This window comes from Leucopleurus acutus (genome assembly GCF_964270905.1).
Source record: "Leucopleurus acutus genome assembly, chromosome: 2".
Classification (NCBI taxonomy): Eukaryota; Metazoa; Chordata; class Mammalia; order Artiodactyla; family Delphinidae; genus Leucopleurus; species Leucopleurus acutus.
In genome coordinates this window covers 181843617-181863780 of record NC_139143.1, presented here as the reverse complement: position 1 = coordinate 181863780, position 20164 = coordinate 181843617, and the positions used below count along the sequence as shown (strand labels likewise).

At 48.3% G+C, this 20164-nt stretch overlaps 1 protein-coding gene across 1 annotated transcript in view; it reads left to right on the top strand.

Annotated features, from left to right (window-relative positions):
• FHAD1 (forkhead associated phosphopeptide binding domain 1) overlaps window positions 1–11152 on the top strand; it is a gene marked incomplete at its 3' end in the record, with an annotated part of 135906 nt that extends 124754 nt beyond the window's left edge. Inside the window, exons 31-33 of the mRNA XM_082865272.1 lie at window positions 4289–4407; window positions 6876–6906; window positions 11036–11152. Coding sequence (XP_082721398.1) covers window positions 4289–4407; window positions 6876–6906; window positions 11036–11152 — 267 coding nt within the window. The remainder of the gene's footprint in view (window positions 1–4288; window positions 4408–6875; window positions 6907–11035) is intronic.
• Between the last annotated feature and the right edge of the window lie 9012 nt (window positions 11153–20164).

Here is a 20164-nt window from a genome sequence, read left to right as displayed (position 1 = left end):
TGATCTCCCTGTGCCATGCAGCTGCTTCCCACTAGCTATCTATTTCACATTTGGTAGTGTATATATGTCTATGCTACTCTCTCACTTCGTCCCAGCTTACCCTTCCCCCTCCCCATGTCCTCAAGTCCATTCTCTACATCTGTGTCTTTATTCCTGGCCTTCCCCTAGGTTCATCAGAACCTTTTTTTTTTTTTTTTTAGATTCCATATATATGTGTTAGCTTAACCTCTCTGAGACTCATAGTCTAGCTTGTCTCTATTTTTTTAAACTTGTTTTTAATTTAATTTTTATTTTATATTGGAGTATAGTTGACTTACAGTGTTGTGTTAGTTTCAGGTGTACAGCAAAGTGATTCAGTTATACATATACATGTATCTATTCTTTTTCAGATTCTTTTCCCATATAGGTTATTACAGAATATTGAGTAGAGTTCCCTGTGCTATACAGTAGGTCCTTGTTGATTATATATTTTATATATAGTAGTGTGTATCTGTTAATCCCAAACTCCTAATTTATCCCTCCCCACCACATTTCCACTTTGGTAACCATAAGTTTGTTTTCAAAGTCTGTGAGTCTGTTTCTGTTTTGTAAATAAGCTCATTTGTATCATTTTTTTAGATTCCACATATAAGTGACATCATACGATATTTGTCTTTGTCTGACTTACTTCACATAGTATGATAATCTCTAGGTCCATCCATGTTGCTGCAAATGGCATTACTTCATTCTTTTTGACGGCTGAGTAGTATTCCATTGTATATATGTACCACATCTTCTTTATCCACTCCTCCATCGACGACATTTGGGCTGCTTCCATGTCCTGGCTGTTGTGAACAGTGCTTTCTGAGACTCATAGTCTAGCTCGTCTGTATTTTTTTAACTTTTGATAATTCGTGTATCTTATCTTGTTCTTTCTATTCAGATAACTATTTTTTCTACCAGTTTTATTGAGGCATAAGTGACATACAGCACTGTATTGAGCTTAAGGGTGTACAGCATAATGATTTGACTTACCTACCTCATGAAATGATTACCACAATAAGTTTAGTGAACATCCTGACTTTTTTTAAAGGCGGCTATTCTTACTTTCATTGTTCTGCCAGGTGCTAGGGATACGCCGATGAATAAGCTCTCTGAGAATAAAGATTTTGGTTTGCCATTCTGAGTACCCAGAATAGTACTCAGGTCCTTCTGACTTGGGGCTGTGTATTTGTACACGCATGCTTGCGTGTATACATGTGAGTATGTGCTGTGTGTTTGCACGTGTGTGTATTTGTATGTGTGTGTGTGTTGCCTGCATGAGCTCTAAGGAGGCCAAGGTCATAGAAGGGTGCCCTTCTCCTCAACCAGGAGGTGATGGTCAGATAGCTCCTTGCAGAAGCCTGCCCTCCATCCTGCAAACCTTCCAGGCAGTAGGTTTCCAGACAGCAGGCTCTCTGGCTTATAGCCCCAGAAATGAAAAGTGGCTGTCCTGCTCTGAGGGAGCCTGGATGCGGTGTTTCCAGTACTCACTGCTCTGAATTAAACATCACAGGCCTTAGTCTGCGTGTGTCATGGGGCTGCCTCAGGCAGAGGACAATTTCCTTTCACACCAAGCAATGCCAGGGAGAGCTGGGCCAGTGGCGGAGCTGTGACTTTCCCTTTGATGTGCCCTCTGGAGAGCTCACCCCTCCCTGAAGTGACCCCCCCCTCCCCGCCCCCAGGGCTTGGCAGGCTAGGCCCCAAAGCAGAGACACCAGACCACAGAATGGGACAGCAAAGGGCCCCAAAAAAGCCATTGTCATGTACTGAAAACCTGAGGATTTACATAATCAGGCTTCACATGCATTATTCATGGGCTGCCTCATTCATAACACAATGCAAGGGACGTGCCAGCCTGTTTGGCGCTAGACATCCTTCAGCCGAGAAGGGTCTGAAATGGCCAAGTTGAACCTGTGTCAGGGTCCCCAGAAGAGCTACAGCTAGTAGCTTTCAAATTCGTGGAATTCACAGTTGGGGGAAAGATGCATATGAACTACAGCCATGATCGTGGCATCACCGATGGTATCGTGTACTGAACACTCACCAAGGGGCAGGCACCTGCTCCACACCGCACATGCTTCATCTCTCCCATCAACCCACAAGGGATGCTGGCAAGTGTCGGCCCCTTAGAGAGAGGGGAAAGCTGAGTTGACAGAGGGTACCGTTCCCTGGCTACTAAGCGGCAGAAACAGGATTCCCTCCCCACCTGCTGCCCTCCCCAGCCCATGTTCACTTTTCCACACCCCTTCCTTCTGGGTCTCCCTTACCAGGGTGGCCCCCTTGTATACCACTCACCGTTGCTCCTGGGGTTTTCACTCCAGGACTCAGGTGTGCATTTCAGGCTTGTTATTAATATGTCGTCCGAAATCCCTGTTTGTCAGGAGGAAAACAATAATAAATTTTAAAGTTTTGCTGGATTCTAAAGGGCACTTGTATACGTCTGTCTTGGCATCAGTTCTTTCCAGGGAGTATATCTTCGTTGTTTTTAAGCAGAAATTAACAGAAAATAGAATTCCTCTTTTCTAACTTTTACACTTAGTATTTCACAAGCAGCCTTCGTTTTTGTAGTCTCCTGTATAAAACTTTGAAACTCTTCACCCGTTCATAGAGGTGGCAGGGTTGAAGCACTGAGATGAAATTACACATCTTAAGCTTCAGAATTGCCCCCCCCAAAAAAACTGTAGTTTGTAGTTTTAATGTTTGACCATCCCTTCACCAAGCAGAACTTTCAAGAATCAAAAGTCGTATTTCCACACTAATACCTTTGGCTGTGAAAATGAGACTTGGTAGAAAATGCTGGGCATTCACAGAGAACTGGGTCTGTGGCTCTGTCCATGTGGCAGAGGGACGGGAACCGTGGCCCAGGCCGTGCTCACTCTAATCTACATTACTCGAGAAGCCGGCAGTGTCTCTCAGAGTTCAGAGGCCGGATCTGGAGTCAAACAAATAGAGGTCAAGCCCCACCGCTGCCCCGAATGACCCTGAGTAAGTGGCTTGACCTCTGTATCGCAGGTTCCTCAACAAAAGCAACCAAAACTGTTAACAAGGGGCCTACTCCGTGGGGCAGCGGGAGGGTTAAATGGCAAAATGCCTGCAGCGCCTGGCACACGGCAAGCCCGGTTTCTAAGGGGGAAGAATAGGCAGCTCATGGATGGGTGGGGATTCCTCTATGTCTTTCAGGGAGCTTCCTGCCAGCTGACGCCTTCCCCGGTCCTCCCAAAGCCGGCAGCTCTTATGGGACACGCTCTTCTCTTTGGTGAATACGACTAGGGCCACGGCCAAGAAAGGACCCAGATACCTTTTGTGAATGGGCTAAGGCTGGGATTTTCAATAGGAAATTTTTAAATGCACAGAAGTTGCCACTTGAGAAGCACGCAAGCCCTTTTTTAGGGCTTGAAGCGTAAGAAAGGCTGAAGGGCACCGGCTGCTTCCGGCAGAAGCCGCTCGGCTCTCCTGCCAATCAAATCTCCAGCCAATCAAGTCCTGGCTAGGGGGCGTGACCACCGCTTTGCCTTGTGGTCTCAGCCAGGAAAACCCCCTAACCTCCCCTCTGCTTAATTAGCTCGTATCCCTCTTCTTTAAGATGAGAATTGAAATGGCGCCTAACTCGTAGCCTTCCATTCAATGGGAGCTTGTATACAAAACCCTTAGCACATAGGACCACAAAGCATACATGCTCTCCTACCATCGTCATTATCCCCATTATTCTATTTAACTCACTCTCTTCCAAGAGTTCCTTGGGCCCAGGTATTCTCAAGATTCTGGCTTCCTCCGTGCCACTTGTGGTTTTTTTGTTTGTTTGTTTTTTGCGTTACGCGGACCTCTCACTGTTGTGGCCTCTCCCGTTGCGGAGCACAGGCTCCGGACGCGCAGGCTCAGCGGCCATGGCTCACGGGCCCAGCCGCTCCGCGGCATGTGGGATCTTCCCGGACCGGGGCACGAACTCCCGTGCCCTGCATTGGCAGGCGGACTCTCAACCACTGCGCCACAATTGGTAGATGTTGTGTAGGAGGAGCGTGGGATGGGAGGGGCTTGGGGTGGTGCTCTTCCACCCACAATGATAAAGTAGAAGCATGTGGCCAGGCCTATGCAGCGTACAGATAGAAGGCGGCTAAAGAAAAAGACCCTCACCCACCCCCTTCTTCTGCCCACCAATCCCAGTGAATCCCAGCGTCTCCTAGAAACCTCAGAGGTGTGTCCCCGAATGGAACAGGTGGGCATGCATTAAACGCTGTTGTGCTCACCTGATATTTTCACTCGGGAATGGGAACGTTTAGAGGGTCTCGTACAGAGAAATGCCAAAGAATCAGCACCTTGCAACTGTTCCTTCAAAGAGAAAGAGAGGCAGGTACGGAGAGGTTTTGTGATCTGGCAGCCAGACACAAAGTAGGTACCTTATTTTCAAAGGGTAAGAGCTTATGGAGTGTAAATGCCAGCGTGGGTGGCCCAAGAAACATCCACACGCCTCCAGTGCCTTCCCCTCCCCCACCCCAGCCCCTGCCCCTGTCCCTTCTCCTGGGACCTAAGGGACCCAGTATCTGGAGGTGAGAGAAGGCAGAAGGGCAGTGCCACCATCCTAGGTGCTAAATGATTTGGGGACATAGAGACAAAATCATAAGAAAAGGAGAAGGGGGGAGTGGGGAATCCCAGGAGCCCCTGCCCTAAGAAGGAAGTATGTGGTGAAAGAAGGGGGGAAAGCGGTACAGAATGGAGCCAGAAATAAGGACGAAAGTGCCTGTTATAACGATCCCTTCACCTGCCGAAGGGGAGCCCCATTTGATGGTGGGCTTTCTGGCAGCCCACGGGAAATGGAAAACCCAGTGTGGTCCAGTGTTCACAGCGTCCATGAGATATGAGGGATGTGTTGCTCAGAAGTGTTCACAGAACAAAGACAATACTGGATTTTCCCCCAGAGAGGACATTGTGTGATGTAATGGACAGCACCCCTGAGAACGGCAACGCGGTGTTGGCTGGGCCACATCTGTGCACAGCTCTTGAGACGGACTGATGTCGTCACATCCCAGTGAGTTCAGTAAAGTTCAGGAAAAGCAGGTGCACAGGGGCCAGCCTCTGCCCTTCAGTGCCCAGCTGCCCACTGATTGAACTTAATCCAGGAAGGAGTTTTGCAGCAATGTTCAAACTGGGGTTCCCTGGCGCCTTTGGGTGCCGTGGAAGGGTGTGACTCTCAAAGCACACACACCTTTCTCCCACCAGAGAAGCTCTCCATTATCTTATACCCCAAGTTCCTCATGGGATTTTGCTTGGATAAACGGTTCTGCAAAAAAAAGTGTTGGGGGGGGGGGCAGGATGGGGTGGGAGAGAAGAAGGCTGTTGGTTTAAAACTAACCCCTGCTTTATAATATCTGGGAACTTGGATAGTGACTGTGTCAACTGAGTTTGTGATAAATACTGAGTGGCTGCAGGCTCGAGGCCTTCTCCACGGAAAACACCTGGATGGCAACTGTCAGTTCAATACGGGCCCATCAGCCTTCACGGACAGTCCTCTGAGGGTAGAGTTAGCATCCTTCTGGGAGAATGGAAGAGTCTTGTAAGCACCTATGCCCGGTCCCAAAAGACAGCCTTATTTCCTCCATGAGTTTTGTGACTACCCAGTAGCGTTGCCGGATTTAGGGGAAAACAAACAAAAAACATGATGCCCAGTTAAACTTTAATTTCAGATAAACAGCAAAATATTCAGTATAAATGTCCTAAATATTACGCGGGGCATATTCACACTAACAAATTTGTTGGCTTCATTCTGAAATTCAGATTTAACTGGGCATCCTGTATTTTATCTGGCAACCCCTCCAACATGTCCTGAGCACCAACTAGACACCAGGCAGGGAGGTTCTGAAGCAGGTGTCGCAAGATGGCAGCCCACAGATATATTCCATTTGGCTCATGGGATTTTTTTTTAAGTTACGTTTCAAAATAGGGCAGTTTCCTGGAATACTCTGGATTTCCAGCTTCCCTGGGAAACTCGGAAGATCTGGCGACCCTAGGCCCACAGACCCACAAGCCACCATCACAAGCCTCCATCTTCCAGGCCCCTTAGAAAGGCACTGGGCTCGTGTGTTTGCTGCTGTCCACCACCACCCCAGCTCACTTCCCCCACTTCTTTTACTTTCCTGGCCCGTGTAGGCGTCAGGTTGGCGACCCCGGTGGATGCTCAGGGCTCTCGGAGAAAGTCTCCGTCCTGACACCACTGCACATTCACCTGCGGAGTGTCAGTCTGCAAGGGAGACCCCAGTTCCCTCTCACTTTTGTGTCTCCAGTGCCTAGGGGATGCTCTTTCTTTGAGGAGCTGCCCCTGAGGTGCGGGGCCTTGAGCAGATCAGGGTCAGCAACGGTAATCAAACCCCAGGGGAGTGGCAGGCTCCAGATTTTCAGTGATGCTGGCTTCCCAACAGGCCCCTGTAGTCCCTGCCAGGGAGGTTAGCCACTGGGGCTTTCAACATTTCCACTGGGTGGAAAGCCACTGGACACTACAGCCTCTTCCACTGATCTAGGAAGCTCTGCTTCCAGCTAAAGCAGATCTGTCCTCCAAGAAGAATACAGTATCCTTCCTAGCCTTCTTGGCTGACCACCTCCTTCTCTGCTGCAATCTGGAACAGAGATTCCCTAAAAGGTTCAGCAGGACAGTGTAGCATTGCCCCAAAGCCACACCCCCTTCTGCAGACCTCCATCCTCACCTCCTCACCTAGGAAGTCTCAACATTCCATCCAAATGGGTAGCATCTGAAAGTTGAGAAAAATCCATTTTTCTCTGATGCAAAAGGCAAAGAAGAACATAAGCTAAATTTTGTCAGTATTCTTTCTGTGTTAAAGAGATGAATGTTTGTAGAGATGGTGAAGAACTCAAAAGATGCAGAACTCACATTTCCAGGTGAGCCAGAAGAGAGAAGAGAGAAAACCATAGAACGTCAGCAGGAAGCCCAGTTGACAGTTATCCCACATCTATTATGTATTGGGCATTCGGCACGTGCCAGGCACAGAGCCAGACACTCGACATGCAGTATCTCATTTAAGCTTCACAACAACCCTATGGGGTGGGTGTTGTTATTATACCCAATTTACAGATGAGATGTCTGAGGCTCAGAGACTTTAGGAGAGCTGGGAATTAGTGCAGATCTGACACCCAGGTGAGTGCTAGCTTTTCCTCCTTTAGGTTATAAACCTCCAGGTAATAAACCTGATACATTCCCAGTGGCATTTCTCTTAAATTTCAAGGAAGCATCCTCTAGAATTCTCTTAAAAGTTGAGAATTAAAACTATGAAATCTTGAACATGTTGAAACATTGCCATTGACAAATCAGCCCTGGAACTGGAATTAAGCCAATCCACGTTCCCACTTTGCAGACAGTAGAGGCGAGCTCTCAGGAAGCTTGAAAGCCAAACACATTTTGGTTGAATATGAGAGAGGAGACATTCAAGTTTGCTAAAAGGCCACAGTCATGCTGAGGCAACCACATTATCATGGGAAGAAACGAAGATATTCTAGGTGAGGGATATATTTGGAAAATAGAAGCTTCTCAACCAGCATCCTTGTGCTAAGACCAGAAGGTGGTTACTACCTAGAGCAGCATGTTAAGAGGATAGAGAGCATCCTGAGGGCCCCACTTGATCTGAGACATTTGCCACCCTGCAAAGTGGAAATGACTGGAAGTTTGTTACTTATTCATTCACATATATGATTGAGCTGGGAGGAGGCAGAAACTGCCCTACATCTAGGTTTTGTCTGAGGACCACCTGGGGATATAAAATGGCAGAGGGGGTATTGGGATGGATCCCGGATGCTGTGGGAACATTGTGCTTCTCTGAGATGTGAGACCCCCTGGAACTTCACGCTGCCTCTGGCTTTAACAGAAGCGGGGCACATGGTGCTTCGGCTAAGAGCAAAGAGCCAGCTTCCCATTCTCCCTGCCCTCCAGCCTGAGTTTAGAAGTTTGGTGTCTAGGATCTCCTCAGTACAGAAACGTTTCCTCCAGGTTCCTTGCCAACTGTAACTTGGGCAACTCCTTCCTCAAGAGTGGGCCTGGAGTCCTTCGGGGGATGGAGTCACCAGGACCACCTTGAAAAGGATGGTACGTGTGAAATCTGCTCCGTCTCGCCCACTCGTAAGAGAGTCTCTGTCTCTAACAAGCTTCAGAACTAACACCTCCTACCTTTTTAAGACCCTCTGGTTTTTTGTTTTCTGTCCTCCAAATGCCATTCATCGATTTTATATATTTTTTCCATTGCAGCTAACAGTCTTCTATAATTGTTTGTCAGTCATATGCTAAAGGGGGAAATCTTCTAGTTGACAAATATTTGTTGAATACCTAGTCTAGGCCACATATTGTGGTAGAAACTGGGGACAGAAGAATAAACAAGACGATATGATTCCAGCCTCATTCATTCAACATATATTTGTTGAGAGCCTATGATATATGGCGGGTACTGTCCAGGTGTTAAGGTTCAATCCCGTTCTCAGTGGGAGCCGTATCACCCCTGCGAGGCCAAAACTCTGCTTTTTTAGTGTATAAAGCGCAGACGTACGCACAGCGCTCTCTGTAATATTCAAATTTTATGGACGTGAGAGCAATTAGGAAAAAATGCCTAAGAAGGCTACTTAGGGGAAGAACGATACTGAAAAAAAGGGTGGGAAACACTGGGTTAGATCAGTGAAGAAACACACAAAACTCCCTGTCTTTCTGGGTTTTATTCTGGGATAAATAAATGAATATAATGATTAAAGAACTGCTTTTTGAGGACAAAGGCCAGTGCACTGAGCTCAGGAGCATATTTCACAGGGACCTCCCTCCCCCCCACTCCCAGGTCAAGGGCCAAGAGACGCCTCCCTGAAAGGGGGATGTTTAAAACCAAGACCTGAGGTGGTGTGGGAATGAACTGGGATCTTTCTAGAACCGATGCTTGCAGATGCCCAAAGCAGCCACTCCAGTATGCCCTGAGTTAATTTCCAGTTAATTTCCAAATTTCCAATCTAGATGTTGTTCTTTAAATGAGGGGCTTCTACCCCTGCCTTGTCCTTCTAAGGACGGGGCATGTGGTTCCAAACACTCAGGGTGAACGCATGTCGCTGCCTGTGGTCACTGGTTCAAGACGGACCTTGCCAGGTTCCCCCAACCCTCGGGCCCACACTTGCATTTTCACGTTTCCTATTCCCCATCTCTTCCTTTTCCCAGTTCAGCCATCCCGTCTGCCTTCTGCTGCCCCCGTCCCCCCACTCAAAGAAGGGGACCAAAGCTTGCTCTGTGGTGCCTCCCACCCCAAGCTCGTGGCAGACCTGGGGCTCGGGGGACCCTGGGACCGAGGAATCTTTATTTTTAAACAAACACCCAGACTCCAACTCCGACAGCCAGCCCCACACCGGGTCAGGGCACTGGCATCTGGGAAACACCCAGAGCCAGCAATTTTATTGAAAATCAAATAAAAAAGGATACAAATGAAAAGTGGTTTAGAGGTGAAAGATTTTCAACATTTCCTGTCTGTTTTCCTTTTATCTGGGCATTCCTGCCAAGATTTACTTTGTGGGCTAGTGTAGAGATGTTAGCCTTTCTTACCCTGAAATGATTTTTTTTCCTTGAAATGATTTTGAATGCAGTCTCACAACACATTCAAGTCAGCCACTGGCACAGGTCTGGCACAGGAGGGGATTTTTAAACCTGTCTTAAAGAGAAAAGAGCTACAGAGATGGTCCTAACAGCCCCTTCCATTGAAATCCACCCAGAACCTCCTCTCAACCCCTGAGAAAGACAGGACATTCTGGTCCCTATTTGACAGATGAGGAAACCAAGGGTCACGCAGTCAGTGGCAGAGCTGAAACCACCTGACTGAAACCAGCTGAAACCAGCTGACTACCCACCAGCCCTCTTCCCCCAGGGGCATGTGTTGGAGTCAAAAGCTTGCAGGAAGGCGGTGTGAAACCTGCTGGGAAGAAACTTGCAAGGTACAGTGGCATCTACAGTACATACAGAACTGTGTGAGTGAGATTCTTGGGTTGCAATTAATAGAAACCTATTCAGAAAGAGGGAGCGGGGGCTTCCCTGGTGGCGCAGTGGTTGAGAGTCCGCCTGCCGATGCAGCGGACACGGGTTCATGCCCCGGTCCGGGAAGATCCCACATGCCGCAGAGCGGCTGGGCCCGTGAGCCATGGCCGCTGAGCCTGCGCGTCCAGAGCCTGTGCTCCGCAGCGGGAGAGGCCACAACAGTGAGAGGCCCGCGTACCGCAAAAAAGAAAAAAAGAGGGAGGGGGCTTTTTTAAGGATATAGGGGTGAGTGCCTCATAAAAAGTGAGAGCTGAAAGAGAGCCTGGCCTCGAAATAGAACTGGTAAGCCATCAGATCTCAGGCATCATCTCTTTTACACACACACAAGCATGCGCACGCACACACACAGGCCATATCTCCTCTCTGTGTCTCTGCATGGCTCCCCTGATCTCTGCTCTCTCCAGTCATGTGACAGGAAGGAATGACCTCACGGTCCCCCAGTTCAAAGGACCAGCCCAGGGAGCAAGTGGCATCTTAGAGCCCATAACCCCAAATCCTGGGAGTGACCATTTTAAAAGCCCAGCCGTGCCAGTGCCCGATCAGCTATGACCAGGGACAGAGTCAGAAAAGGGTTAGACGACCCCCTAGAGTATCCTGCATTTTCCCCTCCTAAGACATCAGAGACATAAGGCATTCCGTTCAGTAACAGCTTTTCGAGCGGAAGTCCATCCCAATGAATGTGCCTATAATCAGAAACTCCTGGTTCGAAAAAAGATGCAAATGTAAGAAGAAAATGTTATCTGTGTATCTGGAAGAGTGTACACCGAAATGTGAATAAGGTTACCTGTGGGTAGTGTGATAATGGTGGATCATTTTACCTTCGTTTTGCTCACGTCTATGTGTGTCTATAAATATTTTTTACAACAAAGATTTTATTTTGAGTAAAAAAAAATGCCATTTGAGAAATATTTGGGGATGTCCCTACAATTATAGAGTTTGGGCATTTGTTGCTCTTGCTTGTTGAAGGTTGGAGCCAGAAAAGACACCCCAAAGATGGACCAAGAAAGGGAGATGCTGAAGAGAGAAGCGTCCAGCAAATCCAGCCAGAGCCTTCTGTTTTCTAAACCTGGTGGAAGGAACTAGAAACGTCGTCCCCTGGGCCTCCCGTGATCCTCCGTGAGTCAGTGTAACTCTTCTGCATCAAACTACTAAGATGCTTTTTTAGGACTTTAAAGGTTGCTACCCTAGTGTGTTGCTTCCTAGACTGGTATTTTGCACAATACTGTATTTTGGAGTGTGTGAGGAGAGGGGTTCTTTTCACAGATATTATGAATGTAAACATACTCAGGCATATGAAGAATAAGTTTGAAATTCAGACTCCTAGGCCCGGTAGATACAATTATGTGTTTGGGTAGTGACAAACCCAAATGTCACACCTCCAAGGAGCTCCAAGAAATCCGCAGTGGAGAAAACCCAGGGCGTGTACTGGGGCCACAGGACAGAATGGTAACCTCAGGGCTGTTGGGGCCATGGTATAGTGCATTTATATCTGAATTTATTATAATAAATTTGAACACCAACCTGTTTTATCGCTTCCCTAACAGTGAGTCATGTTTATATGGTGCTCTGCGGTTTTCAAAACACTTCTCATCTAATCCTCTCCCAAGCCCTGGGAGGTAAATATCATTATGTTCCCCATTTTACAAATGAGGAAGCTGAGGCCCAGAGAGGTTAAATGGCCCACCTAAAGTCACACAGCTAGTAAATTCAAGAATTGGGTCTCGAACCCAGGTTTCTAACTCCATCTCACGCTGCCCATTCTGCCGCACCAAGACAGCCCAGTAGGTCAAGTCCCAGGCCATCAGGACAGACCAAGTACCCAGTCATCAAAGAGCACACACTGCCCAGGTGGACACACCCCTTTCCCATGGTGTTCGAAGAGACCCTCATTTTTGCCTTCTCTCCAGCCATCTGGTCTCTCCCTGCCTTTCTTGTACGGCCAAAGACCACCAAACAAAACAGGAGGAAGAGCCAGAAGTCATGAACATCATTTATTTTTTATTTTTAAAAAGCCACAATAGGGCTTCCCTGGTGGCGCAGTGGTTGGGAATCTGCCTGCCCATGCAGGGGACGCGGGTTCATGCCCCGGTCCGGGAAGATCCCACATGCCGCGGAGCGGCTGGGCCCGTGAGCCATGGCCACAGAGGCTGCGCGTCCGGAGCCTCTGCTCTGCAACGGGAGAGGCCACAACAGTGAGAGGCCCGCAAAAAAAAAAAAAAAAAAAAGCCACAATAAAAATATTTTGATATTTTAAAACCAAATGCATTCTTTATACTGATTAAAACTAGAAGGAAATGGGAAAAATTATTTGCAAGATCTTCCACTAAAGGTACTTCTTACACAGTGAGAAGGGTGAGCATCACCTGACCTTAAAAATAATCTTGAAAATCCCAGCAGTTTTCCATAAAGAACATATTACTTATACTGTACCATACCCCCAAATCCAAAACAGCCATCTCCAGCACCAGGAAAGATCACTTGGTCAGGCAGTAGTTAGGCAGCTGGCTCACGTTTGGAAGCCAAATTGTGTGGGGAAAAAAGTACTCTGGTTGAATACAAATATTTGAATTTGCATAAGTTAAATGTAATGCCTATGTGACTCCACTGTATTTGAGGTCTTTCAAAGGACGTGTTAATTTGTATCATATCAACGTTGCAACCCACAATGGCAATTTCCTTTCTCCACTCCTTGAACTAGATGGTTCTTTAGGTGTCTCCTCAGCCACACACCCCTTTCTCTGAGAATGCACATTCCCCAACCAGGTTTACCCTACCTACTGCTGCTCTCTTGGCCACACCTGATTGGCTGATCAGTAGATAGTCTACCCAAGCCAGACCAATCAGGTTTCTCTTCTAACCCAAGCTGGGCCAATCAGCACCTGTGCCCTTGATATTTGGAAGTGGGACATGGAGTTACCACACAGGGTCATTAATGGTCCGGAGCTGAAGGTCTTGATGCAGTTCCCAGCTGGGGTGGCCATTTCTCCCACTGTGTTTGGAGAAACAAAGCCAGTCTTAGAAAGAGATGGCCAGGATAGATAAGCAACAAGTAGAGACAAGAAACCAAGACCCAGGGAATTCCCTGGCGGTCCATTCTGCGCTTTCACTGCCAAGAGCCCGGACTCAATCCCTGGTCAGGGAACTAGGATCCCATAAGCCACACAGCATGGCAAAAAAAAAAAAAAAGAAGAAGAAGAAGAAACCAAGACGACCCCCAGAGAGACAGTGCAGCAGACACTACAAGCCCCTTAGTCATTGCCTCCCTCTATTGTATAAGCAGCACGCTAAACGCCCTCATTTCCCAGCCTCCCTTGCAGCTAGACCTGGCTGTGTTGTTCAGCTCTGACCAATGACATGCAGGTGAAGGCCCTGGGCAGGGCTTCCCTTCTGGAATTAAAGGCAAGGCTTTGCTAGGAGAAAGTTTTTCTCTTTGTCCCTTTGCCTTGTCTCCTTTTTCTCTCCTGGAGCTCAGACTTGGAGCTGGAGCAGCCGTGTTGGGGATCACCAGGTAACAAGCAGGAGACCAAAGCCCACCTCAAAGGACAATGGAGTAGAAAGACATGAAAAGTCTGGGTGGGAGCCTAGTGGCATCACTGTGCTCTGCACTGTACCTGAACTGCCTACCTCTGTACATCCTGTTGTATAAATAAATAAATACCTGTCAGTTTAAGCCACTGTAGTCAGATGTACCTGTCTGTGCTGTGGAGCAAACCACTCAAAACTTAGTGACTTAGAACAGCAACGATTATTCCTCATGATTCCACGTGTCAAGCTGGCCACTGGTACTGGTCCGGTTGGTTTGGCTGGGCTAGTTTAGGGTGGCTAGCCAGCGGCCACTGGCTGGGTTAGGGCAGTGGTTCTCAACTGGGGGCGATGTTGCCACCCAGGGAGCATTTGGTAATGTCTGGACACACTTTGGTTGTTAAACTGGGGTGGGGGTGATACCATCACCCAGGGGTGGAGGCCAGGGATGCTGCTAAACATCCTACAGTGTACAGAACAGCTCCCCACACCCAAGGCTTATTTGATCCAAAATGTCAATAGTACCGAGAAGGAGAAACCCTGGTCTAGAAAGGCCTCAGCTGGGACATCTGATTCTGCCTGGTGTGGTCCCTCATCACCCAGCAGGCCAGACCAGGCCACGTGTGGTGGGTACAGGTTTCCAAGAGCACCAGGAGAGAACAAGCCCCAAAGCACACTTTTCAAGTCTCCACCTGCCTGTGTTTGCCAGCATCTCATCAGACAAAGCAAGCCACGTGGCCAGAGTTCATTTGGGAGGGGCTCCAAATGTTTACAATCTACCCACATGCAGGTTTCCGTTGTTTAAAGCTGAAGGCATTCCAACTGATGCAGAAAGCTGCCCTGATTCCTGATGACTTTCTGTTCCTGGTTTCTTTCCTTGGAAAGGCCCATTCCAAGGCCTGCCCTTGGGTTCCACTAGGACTCTTTGTATCACTCAAGATTCTCTGGTTGCAAACAACAGAAATCTCCTGTGGGCTTAAACAGAAAAAGAGTTTACTGAAAGGGAATGAGGAAGGTTAGAGCATCAAAGGGCAAGCAAAGCTGAGGAGTCTGGACAGGCAGGAGCCGTCTTTTCTTCCCCATAGACGTCCCCTCTTTGCTTCAGCCGGTTTGAGTTTCTGTTATTTGCAACCAAAATGGCATTTACTAAGATACTCTGCACAGCCCCAACTGGTAGCTCTGAGAAGCTACCAGAGACCTTTCTTTCCCCTGACGTTGTGCCAAGGGACAGCAAGGTACCTGCAGTCCGCCCACCAGAACTCCCAGTCTTCTGATCCCCCAAGAAGCTAAGCCAGACAACTTCCTTCCACCCTTGCCGATGGGGGCCCATTTGGATGCGTGACTTTGCAGATAAGGTGCCCTTCTCCAGCAACTTGGCAGAGCCGTCAGTGCCTGCTGTTGTGGAAACTGGAGTCATGAAAGCGTCTGCGGAAAAAAACAGCTTCCCCCGGATCCGCGTTCCAAAGTGTGTTCCTGGTAAGTGGAGTGGTTTCCAATTTTTTAGGTTCTTAGGAAGGAAAGCAATACACTAACAATGAGAGGAAACCCAAAACCTGCTAATGCTAATGTGCTCCTCTTTTTGTTTTTCATAAATTTATTTATTTATTTTTGGCTGCGTTGGGTCTTCGTTGCTGCGCCCGGGCTTGCTCTAGTTGTGGCGAGCGGGGGCTGCTCTTTGTTGCGGTGCACGGGCTTCTCTTGTTGCGGAGCACGGGCTCTAGGCATGGAGGCTTCAGTAGTTGTGGCACGCGGGCTCAGTAGTTGTGGCTCACGGGCTCTAGAGCGCAGGCTCAGCGGCCATGGCTCACGGGCTTAGTTGCTCCGCGGCATGTGGGATCTTCCTGGACCAGGGCTCGAACCCGTGTCCCCTGCATCGGCAGGCGGACTCTTAGCCACCAGGGAAGCCCATGTGCTCCTCTTTTTCGTACTGAGTTTCCTAAAGCAGGAGTTAGGGAGCCAGGTGAGGGTAAACTCTTTCGGCTCATCAGCTTGGCCTCATTTCCATCAAGATGCGCCGCTTGCATCCGTCTGCTCCGTGTCCCAAGTTATTCTGGGCCCATTCATGATCTTATGTGCCTGCTTTTGTTTTTAAACATTTTTCTTTGTCCATCTGTTCCCCAGGAATCCATCGCAATGCCTCCGTCCTGCAGTGGGAAACATTAGCAGGCGCCTTGTTTTGAGTTTCCTCTCATCACATTGCTTTCATTCCTAAGACCCTAAGATATCGGAGGCAGACATCTTACCTCTGGCTCGACGTGGTCTTATCGTCACAGATTAGAGGTGCCCTTTGACTGATAAACCTCTTTTATGGTTAAACAACCAGGCTTCATTCATTCCAACAAACACCAGGTACCTACTACGCGCCAGGTACTAATGATACTGTGCTCGACCTTGGGGCCTTAACCTTTGCTCCCCTTTCTTTTCACGGTCTAATCTGCTGCCCTCCTGCAAAGGAGTTGGAATATTTAATTTAGCGGGTGCGTTGCCTGGGAGAGCTCACCTGTGACATTCCCATCCTCTTTTGGCTTTCTATGAGATTACTACTGGGCCTTCTCTAGAGAAAGCTGCATGCAGCAGTGACCCTCTTCTGGGAGTTCCTTTGTGCCTTTCAACAGTTGAAGTTTAATAGCTAATAATAGCCAACTTTTTATAGCATCCTTGCCAGCCATCAGACCCTGCACTAAGCACGGTCCAGACGTTATCCCTCTCAGTCCTCACTGTCTGTATCACTCCAGTTTCACGTGTGAAAATGATGAGAAGTAAGTTACTTGCCCGAGAACAGAAGCATCAGAGCCCAGACTTCGTACTCAACTGCTCCAATACATCGTTTTCCTCGGTGAAGTCCAGGAACCAGCTTGTTATCTACTGGTTGATGAGGATCAGGTCAGCAAACGTTGTCTATAAAGGGCCACTTCCCTTTGTGAACCATGGGGTCACTGTCATCGTTACTCAACTCTGCCATTGCAGCATTATGCCTAAACAAATGAGCTTGGCTGTGTCCCAATAAAACTTTATTTGTAAAGATAGGCAGAGGGCCAGATACGCCAACCCGTGTTAAACTCTCACCCAGACTAGATTGTTAATATCTGCATGGCTATTATCTGCCGCATGACTACCAGGAAGCCAGCTGGTCATCATCTCCATCACTGAGAGCACTGTGAGCTTTTCCTACGTGCCATGTGCCACACGCTAAACGAAACACTTTACATAAATTTTCTCATTTAATCCTCTCAAGTACTCCAGGAGGACAGAGCCATTCGAAAGGCCCCTCGAAAGGTAAAACAGGCTGCCCAAGGTCACCCCAAAGGGATTTTCAAACCCAGCTCCTAACCATGACACCACACTGCCTTTCACCATCACAGTGCTGCATCTGGACAACAGGAAATTTTGCTGGTGAGTCTGGACACCTGCCTTCCACTGGACCAAGCCTGAAAGAACCAAGACTTCACGACACACCCCTTCCTCTCGGCATCCTGGTTTACTAGCCCTTCTTAGAGTCCCCTGCTTTCTTTAGTTACTACCTAAGTTCAGGTGTTCCCAGTCTAGGCACCATGCTCTCTCTTTCAACCGACTTTGCCTGTCTCCGCCTTGTGTTAATTTTACAACCTTCCTTTCAGTTTCCCAAATCCTCATGTGCCCCTGCAGCGGCCACAAGCAATGTTTACCCGTAACTTCCTTTTATTCCTTCCACCCTGTCTGCTGGGCAGAGAGCTCTAAATGACCTCTGGGCCACATCGATACCCAAGGACCAGCAGGTCACCCGGCCCCAATCCCTATCTGATGCGGCTGACGCTGTCCTCAGAGGAGCAGGGGACAGACACTTGAGAGGCTTGTTGTTCAAGAGATCCTGTTAACTTTTGTGTTGAGTCATGTGGGTGCACAGAGGTGTCACTTTAGCGCTTCTCTTTCTTGGCAGTGACCTTGAGACCTGAAATCGGGCCACCAGATGCTCTGGAGGGGACACTGAGAAAACACGCAGTCCATCCTGAGCCCTCAGGCAGAGCAGGCCATCGTGCATCTAGTCAACCTCGATTTCTCCACCAAGGACCTTGGGCCAGGCTCCATGCAGGGCACTGAGGAGACAAAACTGAGCCAGCCAGACAGGTCCCTCCCCCAGGAAGTTGTGCTGGGGCGGGGTGGGGTAGGAGGTGTCAGGTATTTTATTAAGAGCTTCATTGTGGGTTGTAATAAGTGCTGAGTCCCAGCCAGAGGCGGGCTTAGCTGGAACAGTCGTGGCCTCTGTCAGTCCCCCAGCGCGGGGTCCAACAGATCTCACTCTTCAAACTGGCTAGTCCTGCCCTCCCCACCCCCACCCCCACTCTTGCCCACGACCAGAAGAATTCCAGGACCAGAGCCTGGTGCCAAACACACTTAATAAATAGGTCTTGATTGCCTGGACGTAGACGCACACTGCTTTCACAGAAGAGTATAAAAATCGAAATCAGCTGCCCGTATTATTGCCAGCTTTGGAAAGGGTCCAGGAAGGCACTGCAGATGCAACATTGCTGAGTTTTAAGCCACATGGTACACACACACACACACACACACACACACACAGAGTCTTTGAGAGTTTAAAACAGGGCTAAGACTCAGGCCAATCAGTTGTTAACGTTGGACACAGAACCACCTGGGGTTTAACAGAAGCAGAAATCACGCTCAGATTTTTTTCCTCCAGCCTGTCCAGTCGGGCATATGCAAATAATTTGAAAGACAATTTTGGTTTTCAAGCAGATTCAACGTATACAAGATAACCCCCAAAAGAGAGCTCACTAGAGAGATAGGTTGGCTTCTAATGACCTGCAACCACCTGCAGGTCTTGGCCCCATCGTGCCCTTTTGCGCCTGCCCTGCTCAGCAGTCCCATGAGCGCCTGCCTGACACAGCTCCCCACCCCGATCCCCTATGCACAGCTTCCAGACTTTGCAGGAGGTGAGAAAGCCCCTGAGATCAACCAGGCTGTGACCCCATTCCCTGCTCTCACTCCTCCAATTGCTCCAAATGAGTATCTGGGTTGTCCCTGAACTTTGACCTCTGTGCACCTTTCTCTATCCATCACAGGTTTGCTGGTGAACACAGAGGGTTTGTGATGATTAATTAGTAAATTGGTATTTATAAAGTGCCAAGTGAATGATGTAGTTTATGAGCTGACTTTATCTCTGCTGGCCTCCCTAATCCCTTCTTGTTTTCCCAGCCTCTCAAGCTGGAGGGACCACCCAGTTCCGTCCAGCTCTGGAATGCCCTCAGAGTTCTCTCCATCTGCCCCCATCACCCAAGAGCTCTTCCCAGCCCTTCCTGTGTCTCCCCCTCTTTTTCAAAGTGCTGTTGTTTTTCTTAATATTACCTTACCCCTCCTCAAAAGACAGTTACACAAGTAGATGTGGGAGGAAGCAAAGAAATATGTCCACGGTGACTAAGTCTGCCTAGCTCCCTTGTCGCTGGAGTATCGTCAGAATTGGCCCTCTCTCACCCCTGCCTCTGTAAAACTCCTTTGCCAAGTGTGTGATTTTTCCTGAAGATCATTCTTTCCGCATGACCAAATGCCGTAATGCATAACCAGTCCAGATCGTTTCTTTCTGCCTAAATCCATGCTTGGGACACAGCGCTCAGGGTCACTCAGAAGTGATTTCCCCTAATGAACAGGCAACTGATGGTTCCTGGAAGTTTCACCAGCAAATCAGGATCATCAGTTATCCCGGGCTGTTCTTCCCCCACTACTTCTCTGGTTTCTGAATAAGTGCTTTTCCTGAAGTCCAATGACCTTAGAAGGAAAGAGTTCAAATAAAATGCAGCCCCTAGCACGCATCTCTGTCTTTGGAGCGGATCAACAAGGCCTCTGAAATGAGGCAGAGCTCTGGGCAGCGTGAGCTCCCACTCCATGGTCACAGCGTCTCAGACCTCTCAACCCCTGAGCACCTGTGAGAAAATCAGCCCAAGAGGTGTTAAAAGAGCTCATCCATCCGGCAGCATTTCCTGAGCTAGGCCTCAACATAACTGCAGCAAGGTCTGGACGTTCTGCTCCCCTTTTACAAGATGCAATAGGTAATGAACTGGAATTCCCCCAACTGTGCACCACGGAGCCTGCCCTCCCTCCAGAGGGTTGTGTCCACATGAGCCAAATGGGTAATTAACCAGAGCATTTAATACATACAGCCTGTGTGGTTAATTCAAACCAAAACCCCAGGTTTTTCACATACATGTAAATTGTTTTTCAAGAAGGCAAACTCTCACCTAATCTCTTCACTGTCAAAAAGTTTGTTCCCAGATGCAAAACATTTCATAATAAAGGTAGCCCTGAGAATTCCCTGGCAGTCCAGTGTTAGGGATCCGTGCTTCCACTGCAGGGGGCACGGGTTCAATCCCTGGTGGAGGAACTAAGATCCTGCATGCCTCACAGCGTTTCCAAAAAAAAAAAAAAAAAGGTAGCCCTATTTCATGCAGACCCGCTATAAACCATAGGTTGGGGCAAGTTGAGGTTCATCAGATTTTTTTAAGTAATTAGCTGCTTTAAAAAGAAAGCTCAGAATTTGCAAACCCAAGCATTTGCAGGCATCATTTTTAAAGTTTTGATCTACAC